A 24387-nucleotide genomic window follows, 5' to 3' on the forward strand; every position below is an offset into this window, starting at 1 on the left:
TACAGTCGGACTAATCTACCCCACTCAAACAGTAATAACGAGCTGTCTACTGTCACCACCCTCCCTCTGATCATCCGAGAGAAGGACACGGAGTACCAGCTAAACAGAATTGTGCTATTTGATAGACTCCTGAAGGTAGGGATCAGCTGGGTTAGCCTCTCAAAGCTGCATTTTTCTCTCATTCTCCGTGCAGAAGGAAAGGATCTCGCTGTCGGCGTTTGAACGTCATTTCCAATCGCTTCGCCTCAGAGATTGGTTTGGCGTCAGAGGGCCGTGGGTTCTGATCCCCGCTCTGCACTGTCCGCTGCGTGACCTGGGGCAAGTCACCTCACTTCTCTGGGCTTCCGTTACCTCATCTGTGAAATGGGGATTAAGACCATGAGCCCCATGTGGGACAGGGACTGTGTCCAAACTGATTTGCTTGTATACACCGCAGCACTTAGTACAGTGTCTGGCACCCAGTAAGCGCTTAACAGATATCACAGTTATGTTTTTTCGGGTTAGGGTTAGGGTTCAATTGCTATTTTCAGCATGGACACCTTCCTCTGGTAACAGATTCATTATATCTTTCATTCACTTAGGTCATTCATTCAGTCTCATTTATTGAGCGCTTACTATGTGCAGAGCACTGTACTAAGCGCTTGGAGTGTACAATTCGGCAACAGATAGAGACAATCCCTGCCCAACAGTGGGCTCACAGACTAAATGGGGGAGACAGACAACGAAACAGAACAGAACAAAACCAAACATTCTCTATGGAAGCTGCATGGCTTCGTGGAAAGAGCAGGGGCTGGGAGTCACAAGGTCTTCATGATTATTAGCATCATCAATAATATTTATTGAGTGTTTACTTTGTGCAGAGCATTGTACAATAATAATGATGATAGTATTTGTTAAGTGCTTACTTATGTGCCAACTATTGTACTAAGCACTGAATACGAGCAGATTGGGTTGAACACAGTCCCTGACCCACGTGAGGCTCATGGTCTCAATCCCCATTTTCCAGATGAGGGAACTGAGGCACAGAGAAGTAAAGCGATTCGCCCAAGGTCACCCGGCAGACAGGTTGCAGAGCAAGGTTAAAACCCATGACCTTCTGACCCCCCGATGCCCATGTTCTATCCATTACACCATTGGAGAAGCAACTTGGCTTAATGAAAAAAGCCCGGTCTTGGGAGTCAGAGGTCGTGGGTTCTAATCCCGGTTCCACCTCTTGTCAGCTGTGCGACTTTGGGCAAGTCGCTTCTCTGTGCCTCAGTTATAATAATAATAATGTTGGTATTTGTTAAGCGCTTACTTTGTGCAGAGCACTGTTCTGAGCGCTGGGGTAGACACAAGGGAATCAGGTTGTCCCACGTGGGGCTCACAGTCTTAATCCCCATTTTACAGATGAGGTAACTGAGGCACCGAGAAGTGAAATGACTTGCCCAAAGTCACACAGCTGACAAGTGGCAAAGCAGGGATTCCAACCCATGATCTCTGACTCCAAAACCCGTGCTCTTTCCACTGAGCCACGCTGCTTTCCCATCTGTCAGCCCCGTGAGGGTCAACCTGATAACCTTGTATCTTCCCCAGTGCTTACAGCAGTGCTTGGCACATAGTAAGCCCTTAACAGATACCATCATTTTTATTATTATTACCCCATGCTGCTTCTTAGCATGTACAATTCAACAGAATTGGTAAAGAGTTTCTCTGCACACAGTGAGCTTAGAGTCTAGAAGGGGAGACAGACATTAATATGAATAATGGACCTGGGTTCTAATCCCACCCCTGCCATTTGCCTGCTGTGTGACTCTGGGCAAGGAACTTAACTTCTCTGTGCCTCAGTTCTTTAATCTCCAAAATGGAGACTCAGTGCCTGTTGTCCTACTGATTCGTTCATTCACTCAGATTTATTGAGCGCTTTCTCTGTGCAGAGCACTGTATTAAGCGCTTGGAAAGTAACAGTACAGCAATACTTAGGTTGTAGAGTCTCATGTGGGACTTGTGATTATCTTGTATCTACCCCAGCACTTAGTACAGTGCTCAGCATATAGTAAGCACTAAATAAATTCCACCATGATTGTATTGTGTTGTTCAGTACCTTTCATCTGGAAGCATCCGGGGGTGTCCATTAGTCTGGATTTTGGTGAACAACAATTCCATGTTCACCATGTCCACATCTGATCTGCCTCTTTTCAGCTGTGTGACTGTGGGCAAGTCACTTAACTTCTCTAGGCCTCAGTTACCTCATCTGTAAAATGGGGATTAACTGTGAGCCTCCTGTGGGACAACCCGCTTACCCTGTATCTACCCCAGCACTGAGAACAGTGCTCTGCACGTAGTAAGCGCTTAACAAATACCGACATTATTATTACCGCAGCGCTTAGAACAGTGCTTGGCACATAGTAGGCGCTTAAGAAATACCATCATTATCATTATTATTATCCTTCATCGTTCATCCTTCAACCCTGCGCTCTTTCAGCCTTTGGCTCTTCAGAGTGAGGTGTCCCTAACCTCTGGAAGTCTTAAATGTGATGACGTGACATTCTAATCAATCCATCAATGGTATCTGATTCATTGACATTCTAATGGATCAGTGGTATTTATCGAGTGCTCAACTATGTGCAGACACGTTCCCTGCCCAAAACGAGCTTATGGTCTAGAGTGATAGACATTAATATGAATAAATAACTAATTTATAATATATAATTTCAAGATATGTGCATAGCCTAATTTAGTACTAGATTGTGAGATAATATCACTGATTCTGGGATCTTGGGGCGTATTCAATTCTAATCAGCTTTACCGAACTCAATTAAGGGTGAATATTATTGGCACAAGATTATTCATTCATTCACTAGTATTTATTGAGCGCTTACTATGTGCAGAGCACTGTACTAAGTGCTTGGAATGTACATATCGGTAACAGATTACAAAATAAGCACATTAGTACTCACAACCACCAACACACTCAGGTCCTTATCCTAGAAATTCTGTTACATCCTCCCATATATAACCACTTGAAAGGTCTGTGTTCTCCTCTAGGAGGATCTCTAAAGTGTAAGCTTGTTGTGGGCAGGGATTGTGTCTGTTTATTGTCTTACTCTCCAAAACTCTTCCTACAGGGCTTTGCACAAAGTGAGAGCTCAGCAAATGCGACTGAGTGAGGGAAAGAGCAGTCAGCACATACATTAATTCTCTCTCCCGAGCACATTAAATCTAATATATATATATATGGGGGGGGTATACTAAATATATACATTCATTCAGTCAGTTGTATTTATTGAGCGCTTACCGTGTGCAGAACACTGTACTAAGCGCTTGGAAAATACAGTTTGGCAACAGATGGACAATCCCTACCCAACAAGGGACTCAGAGTCTAGAATATATATGTGTATGTGTATACATATGCACACATATATATTAAAACAGACACTTATACACAGATGTAGCCATCCTTCACTCTGGAAAAAAACATTAGTGACAGTGCCTCTAGACTCTAAGTTCCTTAATAATAATAATAATAATTATTATTATTATTATTATGGTATTACTATGTGCTTACTATGTGCTAATGACTGTTCAAACGGTAATCATGTTGTCCCTTGTGGGGCTTACAGTCTTAATCCCCATTTTACAGATGAGGTAACTGAGGCACAGAGGAGTTAAGCAACTTGCCCGAGGTCACACAGCAGAGAAGCGGCAGAGCCTAGATTAGGACCCACGTCCAGGGAGCACGTGTACCAACTCTGTTTCACTCTTCTCTCCCAAGCACTTAAAGCAGTGCTCTGCACACAGTCACCGCTCGATAAATATTTTTGAGTGAATGATTGATGGATAAATTCACCTGTGCGTGTGTGTGTTTGTGACTGGAAAGGCTAATGAGAAACCCACAGTCATGGCCACATTGGGGACTCAAAAAGGCCGTCTGTTGTGTTAATGTTGGCAGCACTTGGTGCGCCGATTTGTCTTTTGACACCCTGTCTCTCATTCCTCGTGAAGCTTCTGCTCAAAGAGAGCCACACTTTTCTTGACCGCCATATTTATCCTCCGTATTACTGCGCGGAAGAAGGTGATAGTAAACCACTTCCGTATTTTGACCGTTCATTCATTCAGTAGTATTTATTGAGTGCTTACTATGTGCAGAGCACTGTACTAAGCGCTTGGAATGGACAATTCGGCAACAGAGACAATCCCTGCCCAATGATGGGCTTACAGTCTAATCGGGGGAGACAGACGGACAAAAACAAGACAACATAATCACGATAAATAGAATCAGTACACCTCGTTAACAAAATAAATAGGGTAATAAAAATATATACAAATGAGCAAGACGACTCTCTGAATCCACTACCAGAACGATTGCCAGTGGAGGTGGAGCGTTCTGGGAGAGATGTGTCCACGGCGTCACTATGGGACGGAGAAGACTGGATGGCACAAGACCAAGTTAGAATAACTGAGGTCTTAGGTTGGGAGATACACCTGTTCACTTTATTTGGCTGGAATGTACTTCTCTCGTCATCTAATTTGGGTTGAGGCCAAGGATAGAAGTCAAAGGAAGATACTTTATAAAGTAAAACAATTTATAGATTTTTTTATATAGCGAAACATTCCCCCCAGAAAATGTCCCTGACCTTTCCATACCTTGTCTAAAAAAAATGCAGACCCATAGATCAGAGGAATCTGGTTATCTAGAGTTACGGTTGTAAATGTTTGTAATTGAAATGATTTTGTGTGCTTTTCAGTTCAGTTAACAGGTCCATGGGTTTAATTGTGAGTTATTGCTCTGCTTTTGGAACTGTATTGCTGGGAAAAAAAATACTTTTATTTTTTCCCTAGGCCTATCCGTACAAGAAAAATCAAATTTGGAAAGAAGCCAGAGTTGACATTCCTCCTCTCATGAGAGGGTTAACCTGGGCTGCTCTCCTGGGAGTTGAGGTAAGAACAAAAGAAGGGAAGACTAGAAAATTGAGGTAAATCAGAGAAAGAGAAAGAATCAAGGCAGCGCTCTGTTCATGTGTTTTGAGTCACCAGAGGAGAGACCCATATTGAAATAAGAATACGGAGAGAACTTGGACCACCTGTTTTATTCACACATTTTAATTTTCCCCAAAAAGATTATATCTAGCAGGCTACTTGTCAGGCTGCGTAGTTTGAATGAAACAGGAGACAGGCACAAAACCGACCACTCAAGCAAAACTTATTTAATGCCGAATCAATCATTAATGCTGCTGTGGCCCAGAAAGGTTTTGGATGGGAACTTTAAAATATTCAAATAATGAGTTGTGTCACTCATTTTGGAAGGGTGTGTAAGTATAGCTCTACAACATTGTGTGGGCTCAAGATGTGGCAAGCACATGCAATTCAGCCCTCAATTTTTGTGCAGAACACTGTGCCCCAAGTAACTCTAAGCAACTGAACTTTTGACCAAGGGAAGAACCAAGTTTAAGAATTACAATTTATGACTACGTGAATTTTTTCCAGGGTGCAAAAAAAGGGTACCCATGAGATGATGTAAGCAGGTACATTTTTTTGGTGGAGAAATATATATATATGTTTTATGAATCTATTCTACTAATAGCATTGTATGTCCTTGGTTTTAATGTTAATCACTTTCTTGCAAATTTAATAATTTCTTCTGTTGTATTCTAAGGGTGCCATTGAGGCCAAGTATGATGCCATTGATAAAGACACTCCAATTCCTACAGATAGACAGGTACGGTTTTACTTTTTTCTTGAGTAACTAGAGATCGTTCGGCCAAGGCTTAAAATCCTGGAAATAAGAACCACAGGAAAATTCTGCCGTTTCTTCCTGTATATCTCATTGGTGTGAACAGCAGTTAGATGGCCAGAGAGAATCTCTGAGGAAGCAAGGCTGTTCTGTCAACCAATCAGTGGGATATATTAAGCACTTACCATTTGCACGGCAGTGTACGAAGCGTTTGGGAGAATAGGATACAACAGTTAATTAACCGGCAGTGATTCCCGGGAAGGTTTACAAACCAATAAACTGAAGTTATCTTAACACTGTTGACCTACTGAGCTAAAGGCTCCTTATGTTTTTAAGTGTGTTAAAGTGGTTTGTCAGCGGGAGATTCAGTAAGCCCAGCAATGATCCAGCAAAGAACCACTACCTGGATTACCATTTTCTATTGCCGCATTTATTTCGGATAATGTTCCAGGCTAGGTTGTGGCTTCCTTATTCGGAGACCCTTCTTTCTGATATTACATCGTATTTTTCCCATTTTTAAAGATGGCCACAGCTTTTGTCTACTTCTGTTTTTCTCCGAATTCTCCCATATCCCACAAAGTTTCAGAAGCCTAGCTGTTGCACTACATCAACACCCAGCCATTCCTTAAGCATCCTATTAATTTAAATGCAGCCAGGATTTTTCAGGCGGTTACTTTTTCTATGTAATTTCAGCCTTCCTTGACCAGCCCGTTAAATATTCGTATTTCTCGAGGAGTACTCGAATCAGCTTTCTCGGTCAGTCAGTCATTTGTACTTATTGAGCGCTTACTGTGTGCTTGGGAGAGGACAGTATGACAGTAAACGGACACATTCCCTGCCCACAACAAGCTTACAATCTAGAGGGGGAAACAGACAGTAATATTAATAAATTTCAGATATGCGCGTAAGTGCTGTGGAGCTGGGAGGGAGGTTGAGTAAAGGGAGCAAGTCAGGGGGACGTAGAAAGAATTGGAAGCAAAGGTAACGAGGGCTTAGTCAGGGAAGGCCTCTTGGAGGAGATGTGCTTTCAATAAGGCTTTGAAAGTGGGGAGAGTGATTTTCTTTCGGATGTGAGGAGGGAGGGCGTTCCAGGCCAGAGGCAGGATGCGGGCGAGAGGTTGGCGGTGAGATAGATGAGCTATTTCTGCTTTTCTTTGAATTCTTCCATCTCCCAGAAAGTTTCAAAAAACAAAGCTGTCGCACTCGACTCTCTCCCGTGCCGCTGCTGCCGAGCACAGGGGAGTTTTGACTTGTAGCAGACGGCCTGCCACTCGCTAGCCACTGCCCAAACTAGGAATGGAATGGACAGGCCTCTCCTTGACTCTCCCTCCCGTAGTCGAGACTGGTAGAGGACTGGAAACTCTCCAGGGGCGACGCCGCGAGGGGACAGGGACAGTGTCCAACCCCATTTGCGTGTATCCACCTCAGCACTTAGTACAGTGCCTGGCCCAGAGGAAGGGCTTAGCAAATACCACAGTCATTTCACATTTTGGTCTCCCAAGTGCTTAGTACAGTGCTCTGCGCACAAGAAGCGCTCAGTGTATAAGATTGAGTGAATGAATTTGACGCCCTCACAGGCCCAGGATCAAGACATGTCAGGGGTGCGGCCCCAAAATGTACTGGGGTGCATTTAATAATAATAATAATGTTGGTATTTATTAAGCGATTACTATGTGCCGAGCACTGTTCTAAGCGCTGGGGTAGACACAGGGGAATCAGGTTGTCCCACGTGGGGCTCACAGTCTTCATCCCCATTTTACAGATGAGGGAACTGAGGCACCGAGAAGTTAAGTGACTTGCCCAAAGTCACACAGCTGACAAGTGGCAGAGCCGGGGTTCGAACCCATGACCTCTGACTCCAAAGCCCCGGCTCTTTCCAGTGAGCCACGCTGCTTCTCGCGAACCTCTCTCCCAGGGGCTTTGCTGGAGAGTCAAACAGGCCACAGTTTGAGTTCCTCATGGCCCCAGAAGCAGATGCCATTATAAATGACAATTAAGTGTTGTTGTTTTTCCAACCAACATCCCTTGCCTGTCTGCATTTATTTCTTTGATATTTGCATTGACATCTGTTTGTGACAATAATAATACTAGTAACAATAATAACTCTTGTTAAGCACTTACAAGGTGCCAGGCACTGTACTAGAGAAGCAGCGTGGCTCAGTGGAAAGAGCCCGGGCTTGGGAGTCAGAGGTCAGGGGTTCGATTCCTGGTCTGCCACTTGTCAGCTGTGTGACTGTGGACAAATCACTTAACTTCTCTGTGCCTCAGTTACCTCATCTGTAAAATGGAGATTAAGACTGTGAGCCTCACCTAGGGCAACCTAATTACCCTATATCTACCCCAGCGCTTGGAACATAGTAAACTCTTAGCAAATACCATCATTATTAGTATTTTTACTCATCGCTGGGGTGGATACAAGCAAATCGTGTTGGACACAGTTCCCGTCCCATGTGGGCGAACACTCTTAATCCCTATTTTACTGATGAAGTAACTGAGGCGCCGAGAAGTAAAATGACCTGCCCGAGATCACACAGCAGCCTCGTGGCAGAGCCACGATTAGAACCCATGACCTTCTGACTCCCAGGCCACTACGCCATGCTGCTTCTACACTCTTGACTTCTTGCTTGGATCACGGCAGTGACGCTGATGGAGCTTTTGTGGTGATTCCCTTCCAGATTGAAGTTGATATTCCTCGCTGTCATCAGTACGATGAATTGTTGTCGTCCCCGGAAGGTCACGCAAAGTTCAGGCGGGTATTAAAAGCCTGGGTGGTTTCCCACCCAGATCTCGTGTACTGGCAAGGTGAGCTTCGTGGTCTCCCACTGGTCACTGATATTGGAAATCTGCATGGCAACCAAAACGTGCGAGTTGTTGTTCTGATTGGAAAATTCCAGTGTCTTCTAAATGACTGGGAGATGAAAACCTAAGTTTTGAACAGAACGGTCCTGGAATTTCAATTTGTTTCTTATTAGTTTCTGGCAAAACCTTTCTGTGCCAATGGGATAAATTTTTCATCAGCAGTCCCTTGAGTGCCGTGAGCAAGGGAAAGTAGTAAAATTGGAAACGTGGTTGATTTTATTGAGGAACTATAGAGCACTTTCTGTAGTTGAGATTTTCGGGGAAAAATATTCTGGAAGGTGACTTCCCACCTCACAGATGTCTAAAATATTGAGCGACTCTTGGGATTTGATATGCTGCAAAATTAAGCCCGCCCCAGTAGTCAAGCACGTTTGCTGTATACTCAACAGATAAACTAATTTGTACTCAGGTAATGTTTTTAAAAATAATTTATAGTTGCACCTAGCCTGATTATTAAAGAATAGAAAGTTTCTTCTGTTGATGTTCGTTTCCTATTCTGTATTTTATCCTTTCCGTATTGAGTGCTTTCTAAGCCCAGGCAGGTGTGGGTTCTGACAGTGAATTTTGGACCTTTCATTAGGTCTTAGTTCATTTCTGTGCAACTGACCTTTCAAACTCAAATCTCTTTGGATGAATTTGAGAAACAGAGTGACAGCAATATCTAAAACATGTTATTTTTGTTCCTTTTTTCCCCCTCTTAGGTCTTGATTCCCTTTGCGCTCCATTCCTCTACTTAAATTTCAACAACGAGGGTAAGCATCTTACACTAGGAAATAGTGTCCATCTTTTCTTACTGTCCACCGTGCCTCAACTGGGCTTGATTCTGTCCGGGGTCGGTGTCATAATAACGTTGGTATTTGCTAATCTCTTACGAGGTGCCAAGCACTGTTCTAAGCGCTGGGGGAGATACAGGGTAATCAGGTTGTCCCACGTGGGGCTCACACACTTTTAATCCCCATTTTACAGATGAGGGAACTGAGACACAGAGAAGTGAAGTGACTTGCCCACAGTCACACAGCCGACAAGTGGCAGAGCCGGGAGTCAAACTCATGACCTCTGACTCTGAAGCCCAGGCTCTTTCCACTGAGCCACATTGCTTCTCCATCTGCTGCTGTCATCTGGGGTAGTAAAAGACATTTTGTTGAGTAAATAAGATGGTCATTTATGATCAAGAAGATGTCAGAAATTCGAGTGAGTTCATTTCTGTGCTGCTTTGTGAGAGTGTGAATGGTACAGCACTAACCATCTCCACTTCTAGAAAAGCAACTCGAACTTTTGCCCTGCCAATGGTAGGTTATACCTACCTCCAGACCATCATTGGTGACTGAAGAATATACCGAGGAAGTACTAAGGGCTTAGCACAGTGCTCTGCACAGAGTAGGCGCTCAATAAATATGATTGAATGAATGTATGCTCACCCCAAATGTCCAGGTGCTAGCAAAGAAGCACTACTATATTTTCATGAACAAAGTGGAAACGTGTTAGACGTTCTCCCTGACTTATGGATTCACCATCACTGGAAGCAGCATCAACTCTGAAAAGAATAATAATAATAATTATGGTACTTGTTAAGCACTTACTCTGTGCCAAGCACTCTTCTAAGCACTGGGGTAGATACAAGTTGATTAGGTTGGACACAGTCCCGGTCCCACATAAAGCTCACACTCTTAAAAGCAGCGCGTGGCTCAGTGGAAAGAGCCCGGGCTTGGGAGTCAAAGGCCGTGGGTTCTAATCCCGGCTCCGCCATGGGTCAACTGTGTGACTTCGGGCAAGTCACTTAACTTCTCTATGCCTCAGTTACCTCATCTGTAAAAGGGGGATTAAGACTGTGAGCCCCAAGTGGGACAGCCTTATTTCTTTCTTTCTATCTATCTATCTATCTATCTATCTATCTATCTATCTATCTATCTCTTAGAACAGTGCTTGGCACAGAGTAAGCGCTTAACAAATACCATCAATATTAGTAGTAGTAAAGAAGTATGTTCTTGTGGAAAGAGGGCTGCTTAGGGCAGACTTGTAAAACTCATACTATGTGTTGATTGATTGATTCATTCATTCAGTAGTGTTTATTGAGCGCTTATTATGTGCAGAGCACTGTACTAAGTACTTGGAATGTACAATTCGGCAACAGAGACGATCCCTGCCCATCGACGGGCTTACAGTCTAATCCGGGGAGACAGAAGGACAAAAACAAGACACTTAATCGCGATAAATAGAATCAAGGGGATACTTAGAAACTTGATACTTAGTAAGTGCTAAATATATACAATAAAACAAAAATGCATGAGCTTCCTTACATCGGTCATAATTATTGTTGCTATAGCAAATTGAGTAGGCAAAAGGCGCCTTTATTTCCAAAAGGGTTTGGATGAATTAATTTGTTATTCCAGTAATTCAAAGCGGGTTGTCAGAGGGGAAAGTTAAGGCTATCAGGTGATATATTCCTAACTATTAGACTGCCCTTATCAAGGAGTCATCCTGTGGTGCCGTTGTTAAAGGCAGGCCACTGGGGTTGTGGATCCATTGGTTTAATCCAGCCAGTCATCATGAATTTTGCAATCTTACTCTTTGCCTAAACCTGTCTTTTTCAAGGGTCCGTAGCCAAAGTGAGCTACTGCCCTTAGGTGATGCTGCAGAGGTGCTAGTTCCAGCATCCCATTTTTAGTCAAATCACCCATTTTTCCTCTCATGTACACTTCTTCCGTGCAGGAGATGTGTCTTCCAATACCGTTGTATTATACCCTCCCAAGCGCTTAACATAGTGTTCCACACACAATAAGCGCTCACTAAATTCCATCCATGGTTGATTAGCGTTTGTGTATTTTGGAGAGACAAATCCTTTCCGTCCAAAATAAAACATATTAGGGGCAGAGATTTTTCTGCATCTGTGTTTCTTTGAGTATTTCACATGACTTATTGGCCTTTGTTGAATAATCTACTTCTACCTTGTACCCTGAGCTACTGTAGGAGAATAAGCAGGAATTTGACCGTAGAAATGGCCCCTCTGAATAATACTCTTAAATTCCAGGCTACATTTTACCTGTTGTCAGTATAGACTGAATGTCACACTGTTTTTATCGTTCATTGCTAATCATTGGTAGATGAGGGCAATTTCCACACCAGACAATCTAGTCATAATTAAGTATAATAGCATCTGTGACGGCAATTCTGATGATTTTGGTAATCAAGCCCTCAAGGGAAAGGATCGGTTGTAGTGTATCTTTCCAGGTTCCAAACACTTTTTAATCTAATTTTCTATTATTTTTTCCAATTGTCTCTTAGCTCTGGCTTACGCTTGCATGTCAGCTTTTATCCCCAAGTATTTGTATAACTTCTTTCTGAAAGACAACTCACACGTCATCCAAGGTAAGCTAAATGTCTTTTCCTTCGCCTTTATTAAAGGTAAGCTTCCTCCACCTGTTTGAAGGGGGTTGTGTTGTTCTTAGTTCAATGTTAGGTTTCGATCTGAAATATCTCTGAAATATCTCTTCAGTTCAAACCCAGACAACTCAGGACAGGCAGAAGGACACCATGGGGCTTCTTTCTTACTGTGCCCCACGGTTGTTGAGAATGGCAGCAACCGGGGTGTTTAAAATGAAAACAGTGATGACGGAGTAGTCAGTCCATCGTATTTATCGAGCGCTTCCTGTGTGCAGAGCACTGTACTAAGCTCTTGGGAGAGTATGATATAATTGTCTAAAAGACATATTCCCTGCCCCCATTAAGCTTATAGTCCAGAGGGGGAGACATATTAATGTAAGTAAATAAATTGTGGATATGTGCCTAAGTGCTGTGGGGCTGGGTGAGGGTGATTAATAAAGGGAGCAAATCGGGGTGATGCAGAAGGGAGTGGAGAAAAAAGAAAAGGGGGCCTAGTCAGTGAAGGCCTCTTGGAGGCAAAAAGAGACACCTGAAAAGAGTCAGGATTGCCACAAGAAGATAAATTAGGCAGAAGGGGTGAGAAGCAAACGAGGGGGTAGAGGAAAGAGGAAGGAAGGGACTTAAGATGTTCTTAAAATGTCTATTCAGTACAAAAGCAACTTGGTCTAGTGGAAAAAAGCATGAACTTGGGAGTCAGAGGACCTGGTTTCTAATCTTGGCTTTAACCTGCCACCGCCCTGCTTTGCCTCAGTTTCCTGATCTGTACACTGGAGATTCAGTTTCTGCTCTCCCTCCTACTGAGACTCTGAGCCCCATGTGAGACGGAGACTGTGTCTGATCTGACTACCTTGTATCTGCTTGACCCATAGTAAGAGTTTGTTAACAAACACCATCCTAAGTGTACACCTGATGAACGCTGTGTTAAAGAAAATTTGCCCTTTAACCAGGGCCGTGGACACAGCTGTTTCTATTAACATTACCTGGCCCTCCATCCCAATTCAGGTTATCAGAAAGAATTCCCCCTAATTTCCTGACAGCGCTCTGTCCAAGTAATGAAAACATGCACTAGGGAAGAAATGGGTGGAATGGAATGTGAACAGTCCTGAGATATTTAATTCTTGAGCTGTAAAAACATGAAATGGTTGGGTTTTTATTTGAGTGAGAAAAGTAAAATCCTAGTTCGATTTGTAGAAAGATTGATTTTCCACATTTTGAAATTGAATTTTGGTGCGGTTCTACCTACATATTCGAAGAGCGCTTTCACAGGTCCTCTTGACAGTTTGGAATCAAAGGCAGGATTTGTGTTGAAGATGTTGGACATATTACCCTGCTGAATTATTTCATGTATCATTTTAAACGAAATCTATATTCAGAGTGGTTGAGTGATGAATGACTCAGTATCAACCTCGAATGCGCGTTAAGTGATCTGGCACGGGGGCCAATTCAGCATGGAGTCTAGTTTTGTCCTGTTATGAGCGTACTGAATTACAGAACTGAAAAAAGCTCACTGAGTTTGCGGTAGACACCCATTTGAATTCAGTGGCTGATTTCTTGGAAGACAGCAGTAGAACTGAATATTATCTTAACAGATGGGCAAAATGTCTGTCACAAGGCGGGTGAAGCTCAGTTGCCTTGACAACTGTGAGGCGGTGTGGATGGTCAAGTAAAGTATAAGATGAGGAGTGGCTGGGGAGGTGCAAGATAAAAAAGATCTAAGATGACTATGGAAAGGAAGCGTCTGCTAATTTTGTTGTATCGTACTCTCCCAAGCGCTTAATACAGTGCTCTGCACATAGTAACCGCTCTATAAATACCACTGATGGATTGATTGATTGAGGAGCTTCATGGCTTAGTGGATAAAGCACGGACGTGGGAGTCAGAGAACGGGGCTTCTAATCACGGCGCTCTGCCATGTGTCTGCTATGTGACCTTGAGCAAGTCACTTCTCTTCTCTGGGCCTCAGTTACCTCATCTGCACAGTGGGGCTCAAGACTGTGAGCCCCACGTGGGACAACCTGATTACCTTGTATCTACCCCCAATAACTTAGAACAGTGCTTGGCACATAGTAAGCGCTTAACAAATACCAGCATTATTATTACTATTATTTTATGTGCAAAGCACTGTCCTAAGCTTTGGGGGAAGATACAAGATAATCGAGTTGGATACAAGATAATCGAATTGGACACAGTCCCCATCCCTCGTGAGGTTCACGTTATTAATCCCTGTTTTATAGATGTGGTAACTGAGGCACAGAGTAGTTAATTGACTTGCCCACAATTAATGTGGCAGAGCCGGGATTAGAACTCATGTCCTCTGACTCCCAAGCCCGTGCCCTTTCCACTGGGCAGTGCTGCTTCCCATTCCATCAGCGTCCCTTTCAGGTCAGATTGAGTTTCAGATGGCAAGACAAGATTGCCATCAATGAAGATCTGGAACGTAATCAGTCTCCTAGCATCAAAGCTCTGCTCACCTTAACGCAGTTATTCTGGGTGGAGCTCGTGAGGAGAATGAGCGGCAGCAGGATATCCAAATAACTGACCTGTGGCGAGCTGAAATTGGGAACTTGAAGACAAGTAGGGCAGAGGACACCCTTTAAGGACCAGATAAAGTCCCAACCAACGTCACATCCCAAATGAAACCCGGAATTCGATTCCTGAGGATAGAATAGTTTGGTGCACCGCTATCGAGGAAAGACTGGATCGCTTTAAGAAAAAAAAAATTTTAATGTTATTTGTTTGTCGCGTGGTGCCAGGGACTCAACTAAGCCCTAGGATAGATACAAGTTATTCAGGTTGGACACAGTCCCTGTCCCATGTGGGGCTCACAGTCTTAATCTCCATTTTATGGATGAGGTGACAGAGGTGCAGAGAAGTTTAGTGGCCTGGCCAAGGTCAGACGGTAGACAGGTGGCAGAGATGGGATTAGAACCCAGATCCTCTGACTCCGAGGCCTGTGCTCTTTCCACTAGGCCACGCTGTTTTCTAAAGAACGAGGGACAAGTGGGTGAAAGGAAAGTTTAAGTAGATGAATTTCCCCGTCAGTGGTGTCTTCTTCAAGTACAAAGAACAACTCTATATAAGTACTTAGAAGAGTTCAATAGAAGAGGCACAGGCTCCTGACTCCATTTATCTTCATCTGCCATTCTTCCCTCTTTCCTTTCCCCTTCCTCCCCACCCATTTCCTCCCCTTATCCCCTTCTTTATTCTGCTTCTTTTCCTCGTTCCCATTTCTTTCCTCACCTCGCATTTTCTCCCTCTTTCCTATTTACTCTCATTTCCTCCATTTTCCCACTCTTTTGCATCCTCCTTCTTTTCTTCCCTCACCTTCAATTTCCCTCCCTCCCCCCTCCTTTCCTCCCTCACTCCCTAAAGACCCTGCTTCCTGTTATGTCCTGCCCCCAATGCTCAAAATAAAAAAGTTGGTATTCCTGCATCCTTCTGTTATAATTGACTTTCAGTAGGACATCGATCGATCAGTCAGTCAGTGCTATTTATTGAGCACTTACTCGGTGGAGAGCAGGGCTAAGCACTTGGGGGAACACAGAACAATCCCCGCTGTGTCCAACAACATTCATTGCAAGATCATCAGTTGGACTGAGGGTGCACTTTGAAGCTGTGGACGAAATAATAATGTTGGTATTTGTTAAGCGCTTACTATGTGCAGAGCACTGTTCTAAGCGCTGGGGTAGCTACAGGGTCATCAGGTTGTCCCACGTGAGGCTCACAGTTAATCCCCATTTTACAGATGAGGTAACTGAGGCACAGAGAAGTGAAGTGACTTGCCCACAGTCACGCAGCTGACAAGTGGCAGAGCCGGGATTCGAACCCATGAAATAAGTCTGCGTTTTCCCTCCACAGTAGGAGATGCAGCTAGGCCCCGATTAAGTCTTTCTGACCCTTCATCCCTTCCCTCGTTAGGTCAAGGATGATGAAGTGCTCCCAAAATGGCGGCCAAGAAGCCCAAACCACCCAATCACCAGTTCTGAATGGAAGCGATTGAATATGAGTTCATTCGTAGGCGGTTAATTTGGCTTTAGTCTTTAAAACTACTGGAGACCGTCAGCTCGTTGTGGGCAGGGAATGGGTCTGTTTATTGTTATGTCGTACCCACCCAAGTGCTTAGTCTGGTGCTTTGCACACAATAAGCTCTCAATAAATAGGACCGAATGAATGAATGAATTAAAGTACGACCCAGAATATTTCTAATACCTTTATTGACATCACCAACTTGGTGGACAAGAGTGGGGGTGGGTGGGGGTTTAGGTGTGTATGCATGCGTGTCTGTGTTTATCTTCAGGCATCACTGGCCTTTTCACGAGAAACTTTGGCAGTACAGAAACTTCTACCCAACTTCTCCGTTGGGAGCTTGCGGGAAATGCCCTGCTTTCAGCACCTCACGTTCTGTCTCCGTTTCATCCTCCACTGTGACTGAAACAGCGGGAGATGAAAGGCTTTAGAAGGAGAACAATAGAGAGCCATCCATCTGGGACTTTTCCAAAGCCTGGGTTGCCCATCTGTTGTAGGCCCTTCTGTATGAAAACAAACAGATCGTTTTTCGGCCTCTAACCGCACAGAGCTGTGGTGGTGCCAGGGACAACCCTCACTTGGAATCACTACCTCAACAGAGGTAAAGAACCGCTTGGAATGGAGGGAAAACATTCTCATTCTTGGAAGGATTGAAGATCAGAACTGTTGGTTTTCTTGGTTTCTTTGAGTTTTTGTTTTTAAAAAGATATCGAATCTTAGCATATACAGTTTCTGCTTCCTCCTGTTTTTTTAGTACCTGTGCCCTAAGGCACTAAATGCAGTTAAGAGCAACAAATTGAAAGAAAGATGGTAAGATATGAAACTTCCTTTCACAAGATTTGATTATGGAAAAAAGTCTGACTGGCTTAAAATATGTGTTTAATCAGTCAATCAGTGGTGTTTTGAGCATTTGCCAAGTGCAGAGCACTATCCTAAGCACTTCTGTAGTCAAGGAGAAATTCCTCCTTCTCTTAGAGAAGCAGTGTGGCTCAATGGAAAGAGCACAGGCTGTGGAGTCAGAGGTCATGGGTTCAAATCCCGGCTCCGCCACTTGTCAGCTGTGCGACTTTGGGCAAGTCACTTCCCTTCTCAGTGCCTCAGTGACCTCATCTGTAAAATGGGGATTAAGACTGTGAGCCCCCCGTGGGGCGACCTGACCATCTTCTCTCCTCCCCAGCGCTTAGAACAGTGCTCTGCATGTAGTAAGCACTTAACAAATACCATCATCATTATTATTATTATCATGGCTACTGTAGCGCTAGTTTTGATGTGTGGAGACTATTTCGAATGTTTCCCAAAAGTATTCAGCACTAGTCTCTGTTAGATCCTTAGAAGTGATTCTGGCCAGGCCGGTGAGGATTTTTTTTTATAGCTGTTCCTTTGGTTTCTGCCATTTTACTCAAGATTAAAATGCAGAGCCATTTTTAGTACTTATATTTTATTAGTAATGCATTTATTGTGTTCCGATGAAAACAGAGGCTCCAGTAATAACCTGAAATGGAGGAACACGGACAGGATGTGTCATGTCTGATTCCGTCACTGCAGTTTTATCACCCTGCCAGAGAGAAGCTTTCACAAAATACTTCATTTCAAAGTCAGTCTTGAATGGCCAAAGCTTGTACCATATTTATCAGCCACATTTCCACATGTGAAATAAGATGTAAGACCAATTAAAGGTTTATGGATAGAGAATATCAAATCGTACAGAATAATGATACATCTCCTGTAATTCCAGGCAACAGTGTTTAGCTGAACCTAAATGATATGTTTTCACGATGGATTGTGTGTCTTCCGTAAACCCGTAATTAAACGTCTAATCCCACGCAGTAATTATGTTTTATTAGTCTGTCTATTCAAATAAGGATGATATTTAACAAACTGGAGCGTTTCTGTGCAGAACTGCCATAAGCACGAATCTCTTGCTCTGGGGAAGTTGTTAATAATTCTGCTTTCATCAGCATCGAGCCGAATAGATGCGATTACAGATTTTACGTGCCTCCGACTCTTTAATACACTGTGTCAGCTGCAGATGCTGCCTTGCTGATTGGGAGAGGCGAGAGGAAAAGTTAAACGTAGCAGATCTCTGTGGCCTTCTGGTGTGTTCTGTATCTTCATATGAAGCCACCCTGTCTGAAATCGATAGGAATGAGTTACTTTTAAGTTTGAAAGGAAGCATTAGAAGGAAGGAGACATTCTCTCACCACTTCAGGACTTGTATACTTATATCTGCTTATACTGTGTGTCCACCTGCATTTTAATAATTGTGGTATTTAAGTGCTTACTCTGTGCCAAGCACTGTACTAAGCACGGGGTGGATCCAAGCTAATCAGGTCCCACGTGGGGATCGCAGTCTAAGTACGAGGGAGAACGGGTACTGAGTTCCCATTTTGCGGACGAGGGAACTGAGGTCTAGAGAAGTGAAGGGACTTGCCCAAGGTCACCCAACAGACAAGTGGTGGAGTTGACATTAGAACCCAGGTCCTGTGACTCACTGAGCCATGCTGATTCTGTGTTATTTTTTACTTATATTCTTGCTCACGTTCTTTTAACTATGGTATATAAGACGGTTTTTGTCTACTCACCTTCCCTTCTATATTCTGGGTTCCTCGAAGGGGAAGACCAAAATGTCTATGACTTTATGTTTCATTCAATAGTATATATTGAGGGCTTACTGTGTGCAGAGCTCTGTACGAAGCACTTGGAATGTACAATTTAAGTTTCCCAAGTACCTAGTACAACGCCCTGCACACAGCAGGGACTCAGTAAATGCTTTGATATTAATAGCAAACAATGGAAGAAATATATTCTGTCTTCTGTTGTATATATGGATATGTGTATGTGCCCAGGTATATTCCTCTTCTAAATGACCACTATGCTGTTGTGCTTTGAGTTTGAAGAAAGAACCACTGATGGTGGAGTTCACCTATTATTCATTTACTCAAACGTATTTTTTGAGTGCTTATTGTGTGCAGAGCACTGTACTAAGCACTTGGAAAGTACAGTTCAGATACCGAGACAATCCCTGCCCAAAATGAGCTCACGGTCTAGAATGGGGGGAGACAGACATCAAAAACCAATAAACAGGCATTAATAGCGTCAATATAAATAAATAGAATTAGATGTATATATATACACATCAGAAAAAGAAAAACAGGCATTAATATAAGATATGTACATTAATATTACATTAATATATTGTGCTATTGATATGTGATATTATGATATTAATATAGATATGTACATATATACACAAGTGCTGTGGGGTGGGGGGATAGAGCAAAGGGAGAGAGTTGGGGCGATGGGGAGGAGAGGGGAAGCTGAGGAAAAGTGGGGCTTGGTCTGGGAGGGCCTCCTGGAGGAGGGGAGTGTGATTGTTTGGTGGATATGAGGAGGGAGGGCATTCCAGGCCAGAGATAGGATGTGGGCCAGGGGTCAACGGCAGGACACGTGAGAGAACGAGTCACGGTGAGAAGGTTAGGACCAGGGGAGCAGAGTGTGCGGGCTGGGATGTAGAAGGAGAAAAGAGGGGTGAGGTAGGAGGGGGCGAGGTGATGGAGAGCTTTGAAGCCAGTAGTGAGGCAATATTAGTATCTGTGTGGCTGAAAAGGCCAGTGTGAGATCCATATCTGTATATGTACATGGGTGCACACACAGTACCCACAAAAAGGCTGGCCCTTGTTGCAGTGATACCACACTACATGAAATCCAAAGTGTGTGGAGTTCGGGGTGTGGGGGACAGAAAAGCCACCCGGAGCAGGCAGGGTGAGGAGCATCTTCCCGGATTTAGCCAAAGTACTTGGCCATTACACTGAGGGCCTTTTTCTGGATCAGATCCGTCATTACAGCAGGTAAAGTCTTTGCAAAAGCACACCCAACTTTACAACAACATTTTCAAGGAACAAACTTTGCAATCCTTTTCTACTTGAAAAATAGGTGGCCTCACTCCTCTGGGGTGTTATTATTATGATATTTGTTAAGCGCTTACTATGAGTTTAAGAAATTAAAGATTAAAGCTTCTTTTGACTGAAATTCACGGGATTTAGCACAGGATTTAGTTTGAATGCAACACCTGGAGGAGATGGCTTTCCCTAGTCTCAATCAATCCATAAGCAGTATTTATTGAGCACTTACTGCGTGCAGAGCACTGTGCCAAGCATTTGGGAGAGTACGATACAACAGATCTGGTAGACGCTTTCCCCGTCCACAGTGAGTTTACAGTCTAGAGGATCGCCTCTGTCAGTGACATAAGATCCTTGTCATTTCAGAATATCTGACGGTGTTCTCTCAGATGATTGCATTCCATGATCCGGAGCTGAGTAATCATCTCAATGAGATTGGCTTTATTCCAGATGTAAGTATTGGGCTTTTTTTGTTTTTTTTTTGGTTTTGGTTTTTTTGCAAATGCTAACCTGGGAAACGAAATACCAGTGAGTTGCACTTGGCGGTAAAGAAGGATCAGATTCGTACGAGTCTGTCATCCCGCAAGGAGTTTGAATGAGAACGTTGCCCTTTTTTTAAATCTCATTAAGTATAAACGTAGACAAGAAGGTAAAATGATGTGTGTTTTCATTGGCGTGTCTAGCGCTGTGAAAACCTTTCCAAGAAGCCAGTTGAAGCTTTGGATGTGGTGGTATAAATCAGGTTATTAAAGTGTCCAGATCCTGTGGGAGTTTAGCAAACCTCTGACATCCCAAAACCCCTCGGGGGTTCGAAGCAGCCTCATAAACCCTCCTTTCGCAACAGATGTCCCCAGGAGAAGTCCAAACTGGACCTGTTCCTGTTTTCGGGGACCTCACGAAGTTCTTGGGCCAGTTAATAATAATTAATTCCGGTCCTTGTTAAGCGCTTACTTTGCACCAAGCAGTGTTCTAAGTGCTGAGGTAGATACAAGTTAATCAGGTCAGACCCAGCCCGCGTCCCATGTCGGGCTCACACTCGTATCCCCATTTTACAAACGAGGTACCTGAGGCACAGAAAAGGTAAGTGACTCGCCCAGGGATGTGGTAGAGCCGGGATTAGAACCCAGGTCCTACTGACTCCCAGGCCCGGGTTCTAGCCATTAAACCACACTGCCTCTCAGGTCCAAAGCAGGTCTCGTAAGGGCAGCAGGACCTCTCTGGGCTCCCGTGCGACTGACCGTTTTGCGGCTGAGATTGGCACTTACCCAGTCCTCGATCTCGTCCACGACACAGCTCTAAGGGGTGCCGTTAACAGCTGTTATAGCTGAGGATCCTTCCAGACCCTGAAGCCTCGCTTCTAAATTGGGCTTGATCCAACTGTCTATCTACAAACTCTGCAAACCCTTTTCTACTGCAAAAGAGGCGGACTCACTCCTCCGGGTTATCATATAGCATTGGCTAAGCACCTACTACGTGTCAGGCTGTGGGGTAGATACAGATGAGACATAGTCCCTGTCCCACGTGGGACTCACATTTTAAGGAGGGAGAACAGGTATCGATTCCCCTTTTTCAGCTGAGGAAACTGAAGCGCAGCGAAATTAGGTGACTCGCCCAAGGTCACCCAGCAGGGCTGTGGAAGGAACTGGGGTAGAACCCAGGTCCTCTGACCCCCGGGCCCCATTCCTTTCCAGTAGGCCACGCTGTTTCCCGTCGGAAAGTTTTACCTCATGTTCACATTCAAGCCGTCCTTCAAGCTTACTCATTGAGGGGTAGAGTAAAAGCTCTTTCGCTTTGACTTGTGCTTGTGATTTTTGTTATTTTACCCTTTGAACTCGAGCTTAGCGTCTCCAAGGAAAGACACTGTAGAATGTAAAGTGATAATTATAACATAAGAGCTCTTCATTCTTTCCCTAGAGACAGATCTGAACCCATGCTCCTGGCTGTGGTTAGTCAGATGACTTTGCTCTAGGCAGAGATGCACAATTATTGCTAATTACTCGGGAGAAGAAAGTTCTCTCCACTCTAGTCCAGCAGAAAGGAGGGAAGAAATGTGAAAACTTAAATGTACGAAGCAAAAAGAGGACTGTCTCCCCATCTTCAGTGGAAGCTGGAAAAAACAAATAATGGAACGGATGCCTCATGTGGCAGAACGATCGTGTTTTAAATTGTCAGCTTGTAGATTTGAAAGTTGAGAAATCCCTTTCTGAAGAAATGCCAAATAGAGGGTAAGTCAAGCCACTGCTACCCATAGGAATGGTAACACATCACCTAGTAATTGTAATAGTAGAAAAATACATCCTACTGCTAAATTAAGACTCGTTCAGATTATTATCACTAAATTACAGGGCCGGATGCATCTCGGTCATCTTGCCCATCCGGGGGTAGGCAGAGTAAGGACAATGCTGAGTTGAAAAAACCAAGTATTTTCGGGCACCTTGGCCCTTCTCTCTCCCCAACCCTAACCTTTTCTTACCTCTTTGCTGTCTTCTTTCCACCGCTATTCCCCTCGTCGGACAAGGGGTAGGAACCGGGCCTTTTAGAAAAAGCACAGGCCTGGTAGTCAGAGGGCCTGGGTTCTAATCCCGGCTCCTCCACTTATCTGCTGGGTGACCTTGGGCAAGCCATGTAACCTCTCTGGCCTCAGTTCCCTCATCTGCACAGTGGGGATTCAGTACCTGTTCTCCCTCCTACTTAGACTGTGTGCCCCCAGGTGGGCCTTGATTATCTTGTATCTACCCCAGTGTTCAGTGCAGTGAACGGCACATAGTAAATACTTAACAAATACCACAATCATTTATTAAGGCACCAAGAAGACAGTATCTCTACGCTACCTCCAACCACCTCCAGCCCTATCACTCCATCCTGCCCTTCCCCACCTGAAGGAAGACCTGAAAGACTTTAAAGGAGAAAAACAAATGTCTTATTCCACGAAAGGCAACATTTTATTTTTCCCAGATTTGGAGAACACTGTATTTGGAGAGTGCTCATATTTCATTAAATCTTTCATTGCTTTCTTTTTTTCAAATGACAAGGTGGATGGAACAATTGAAGGACATCTTTTTTCTAAAAAAAAAAAAACCCTTGGCCTTCCCTGTTGAAATGGATTTTAGAAACAGTTATGAAAGTCTCTGTATTTTTTTCCCCATTCCTTGGCCTAAAAATATGGCAATGACCTCATTTCAATTGTTGGTTTAAAAAAACTTTTATTTATAAAAATGTTTAAGTGATGGAGAAGTGGGCTGTCTTGTAAAAGAACATTCTGTCCTTGAGTAAATCAGATTTACTGATCTATGCCAATGTGTGATTTAAATACTCTGTTGACAGTACAATGAAATGGGGGTTGAACACATAAAACAACTCTTTTCCAGTGTCTTTTTCTTTTTAAATTGAATTTATAAAGAAGTTTTTTTATTATTAAAAATAATCACCTCATCCTTAAAATTAGTACAAGAAGAGCTCTAGCATCTTTAATTTTTAGCAAGACCACCTAGGCAGGATTCATCAGGTTGATGGGAAGGCACTTTAAGTAATAAGATCCCAACTGAGAGTTCGGTGCCTAAGTACTAAATCCGATCAAAGTAAGCCCGGAATAATCTCTCCTTATTAAAAAGCAGGCTCCCACTGCAGGAAAGATCGTGTTTCTGCTCCTTTCGATTTGTTTGGGGTTATAGAGTGCTCAGAATATCGAACAGTGCTGAAACTCAAAAAGCTCCGGAGCGGACGCGGTGCTTGGCGGTTGTGAGATTTGCATCTAGATAGAGAGGGATAGGGTGTGTTTGGGAAGCCGGCCAGTGGGGTCTTTCATCGTGTGTGCGTGTGTGCATCCGTGTAAGGTATCAGGCCTTGCAAATAGAGATCTCAAAAGAAAGTCAGCCCATTCTTAGGGAAACGGTTCTCATGAATGGCTGTGAATAGCCATCGGCAAATTATGGTAAGTAGACAGAGATGTCGGGGAGGCAGTAAAAGATCTGATCCGATTTGCCCTCCATTACTTAATATCACACTTGACCATTTTGGAGCCCCAACCCCACCAGCAGATTTCATTGTAGGCAAAGGAAAGCGAATAAAATGGATTTCACCTACCTGAAACCTCCACGGACCCCGCGACGTATTTTTCATCCTCAATCTGCCGATTCTTTTCCTCTCCTGATAACCTCCCTCTCATTTTTCACCCTTATTCTGCAATGGTTTTTTTCCCCTCTTCACTATTAATATCCTCTGTGTGAAAGCTTATCAGACTGCTTATCAAAATATGTTTTTCAGTCACTCCATCCCGGTTGGGTTGCCGAAACTATTTTTAGTTTTCTCTTATCACGGTGAATTGTTTGTACGTAGTTAATTCCAGGTGAAGGAAACCACAAGCAAAGAGAGATGCAGATTTTTCAAGCTTTTAACGGGAAAGAACAGGGAAGGTCAGCCTAAATTTGGGTTCTTTCAATCAAAATAATACTTGAGAATATCTTCGTTCCTGTAGTGTTCTTCTTCTTGAGAGCGGAAGTGATTCTCAGC

The 24387-nt window shown here is 43.6% G+C and overlaps 1 protein-coding gene across 2 annotated transcripts in view; it reads left to right on the forward strand.

Moving 5' to 3' along the window:
• The window catches only part of TBCK (TBC1 domain containing kinase), a 229226-nt gene that overhangs the window by 79849 nt on the left and 124990 nt on the right, over positions 1-24387 (forward strand). For both annotated transcript variants that reach the window (XM_029076457.1, XM_029076458.2), the window contains exons 14-20: positions 6-135; positions 4822-4920; positions 5636-5698; positions 8389-8515; positions 9274-9324; positions 11855-11938; positions 20245-20330. In XM_029076457.1, coding sequence (XP_028932290.1) covers positions 6-135; positions 4822-4920; positions 5636-5698; positions 8389-8515; positions 9274-9324; positions 11855-11938; positions 20245-20330 — 640 coding nt within the window. The remainder of the gene's footprint in view (positions 1-5; positions 136-4821; positions 4921-5635; positions 5699-8388; positions 8516-9273; positions 9325-11854; positions 11939-20244; positions 20331-24387) is intronic.

Source organism: Ornithorhynchus anatinus, chromosome 12 (genome assembly GCF_004115215.2).
Source record: "Ornithorhynchus anatinus isolate Pmale09 chromosome 12, mOrnAna1.pri.v4, whole genome shotgun sequence".
NCBI classification, from domain to species: Eukaryota; Metazoa; Chordata; class Mammalia; order Monotremata; family Ornithorhynchidae; genus Ornithorhynchus; species Ornithorhynchus anatinus.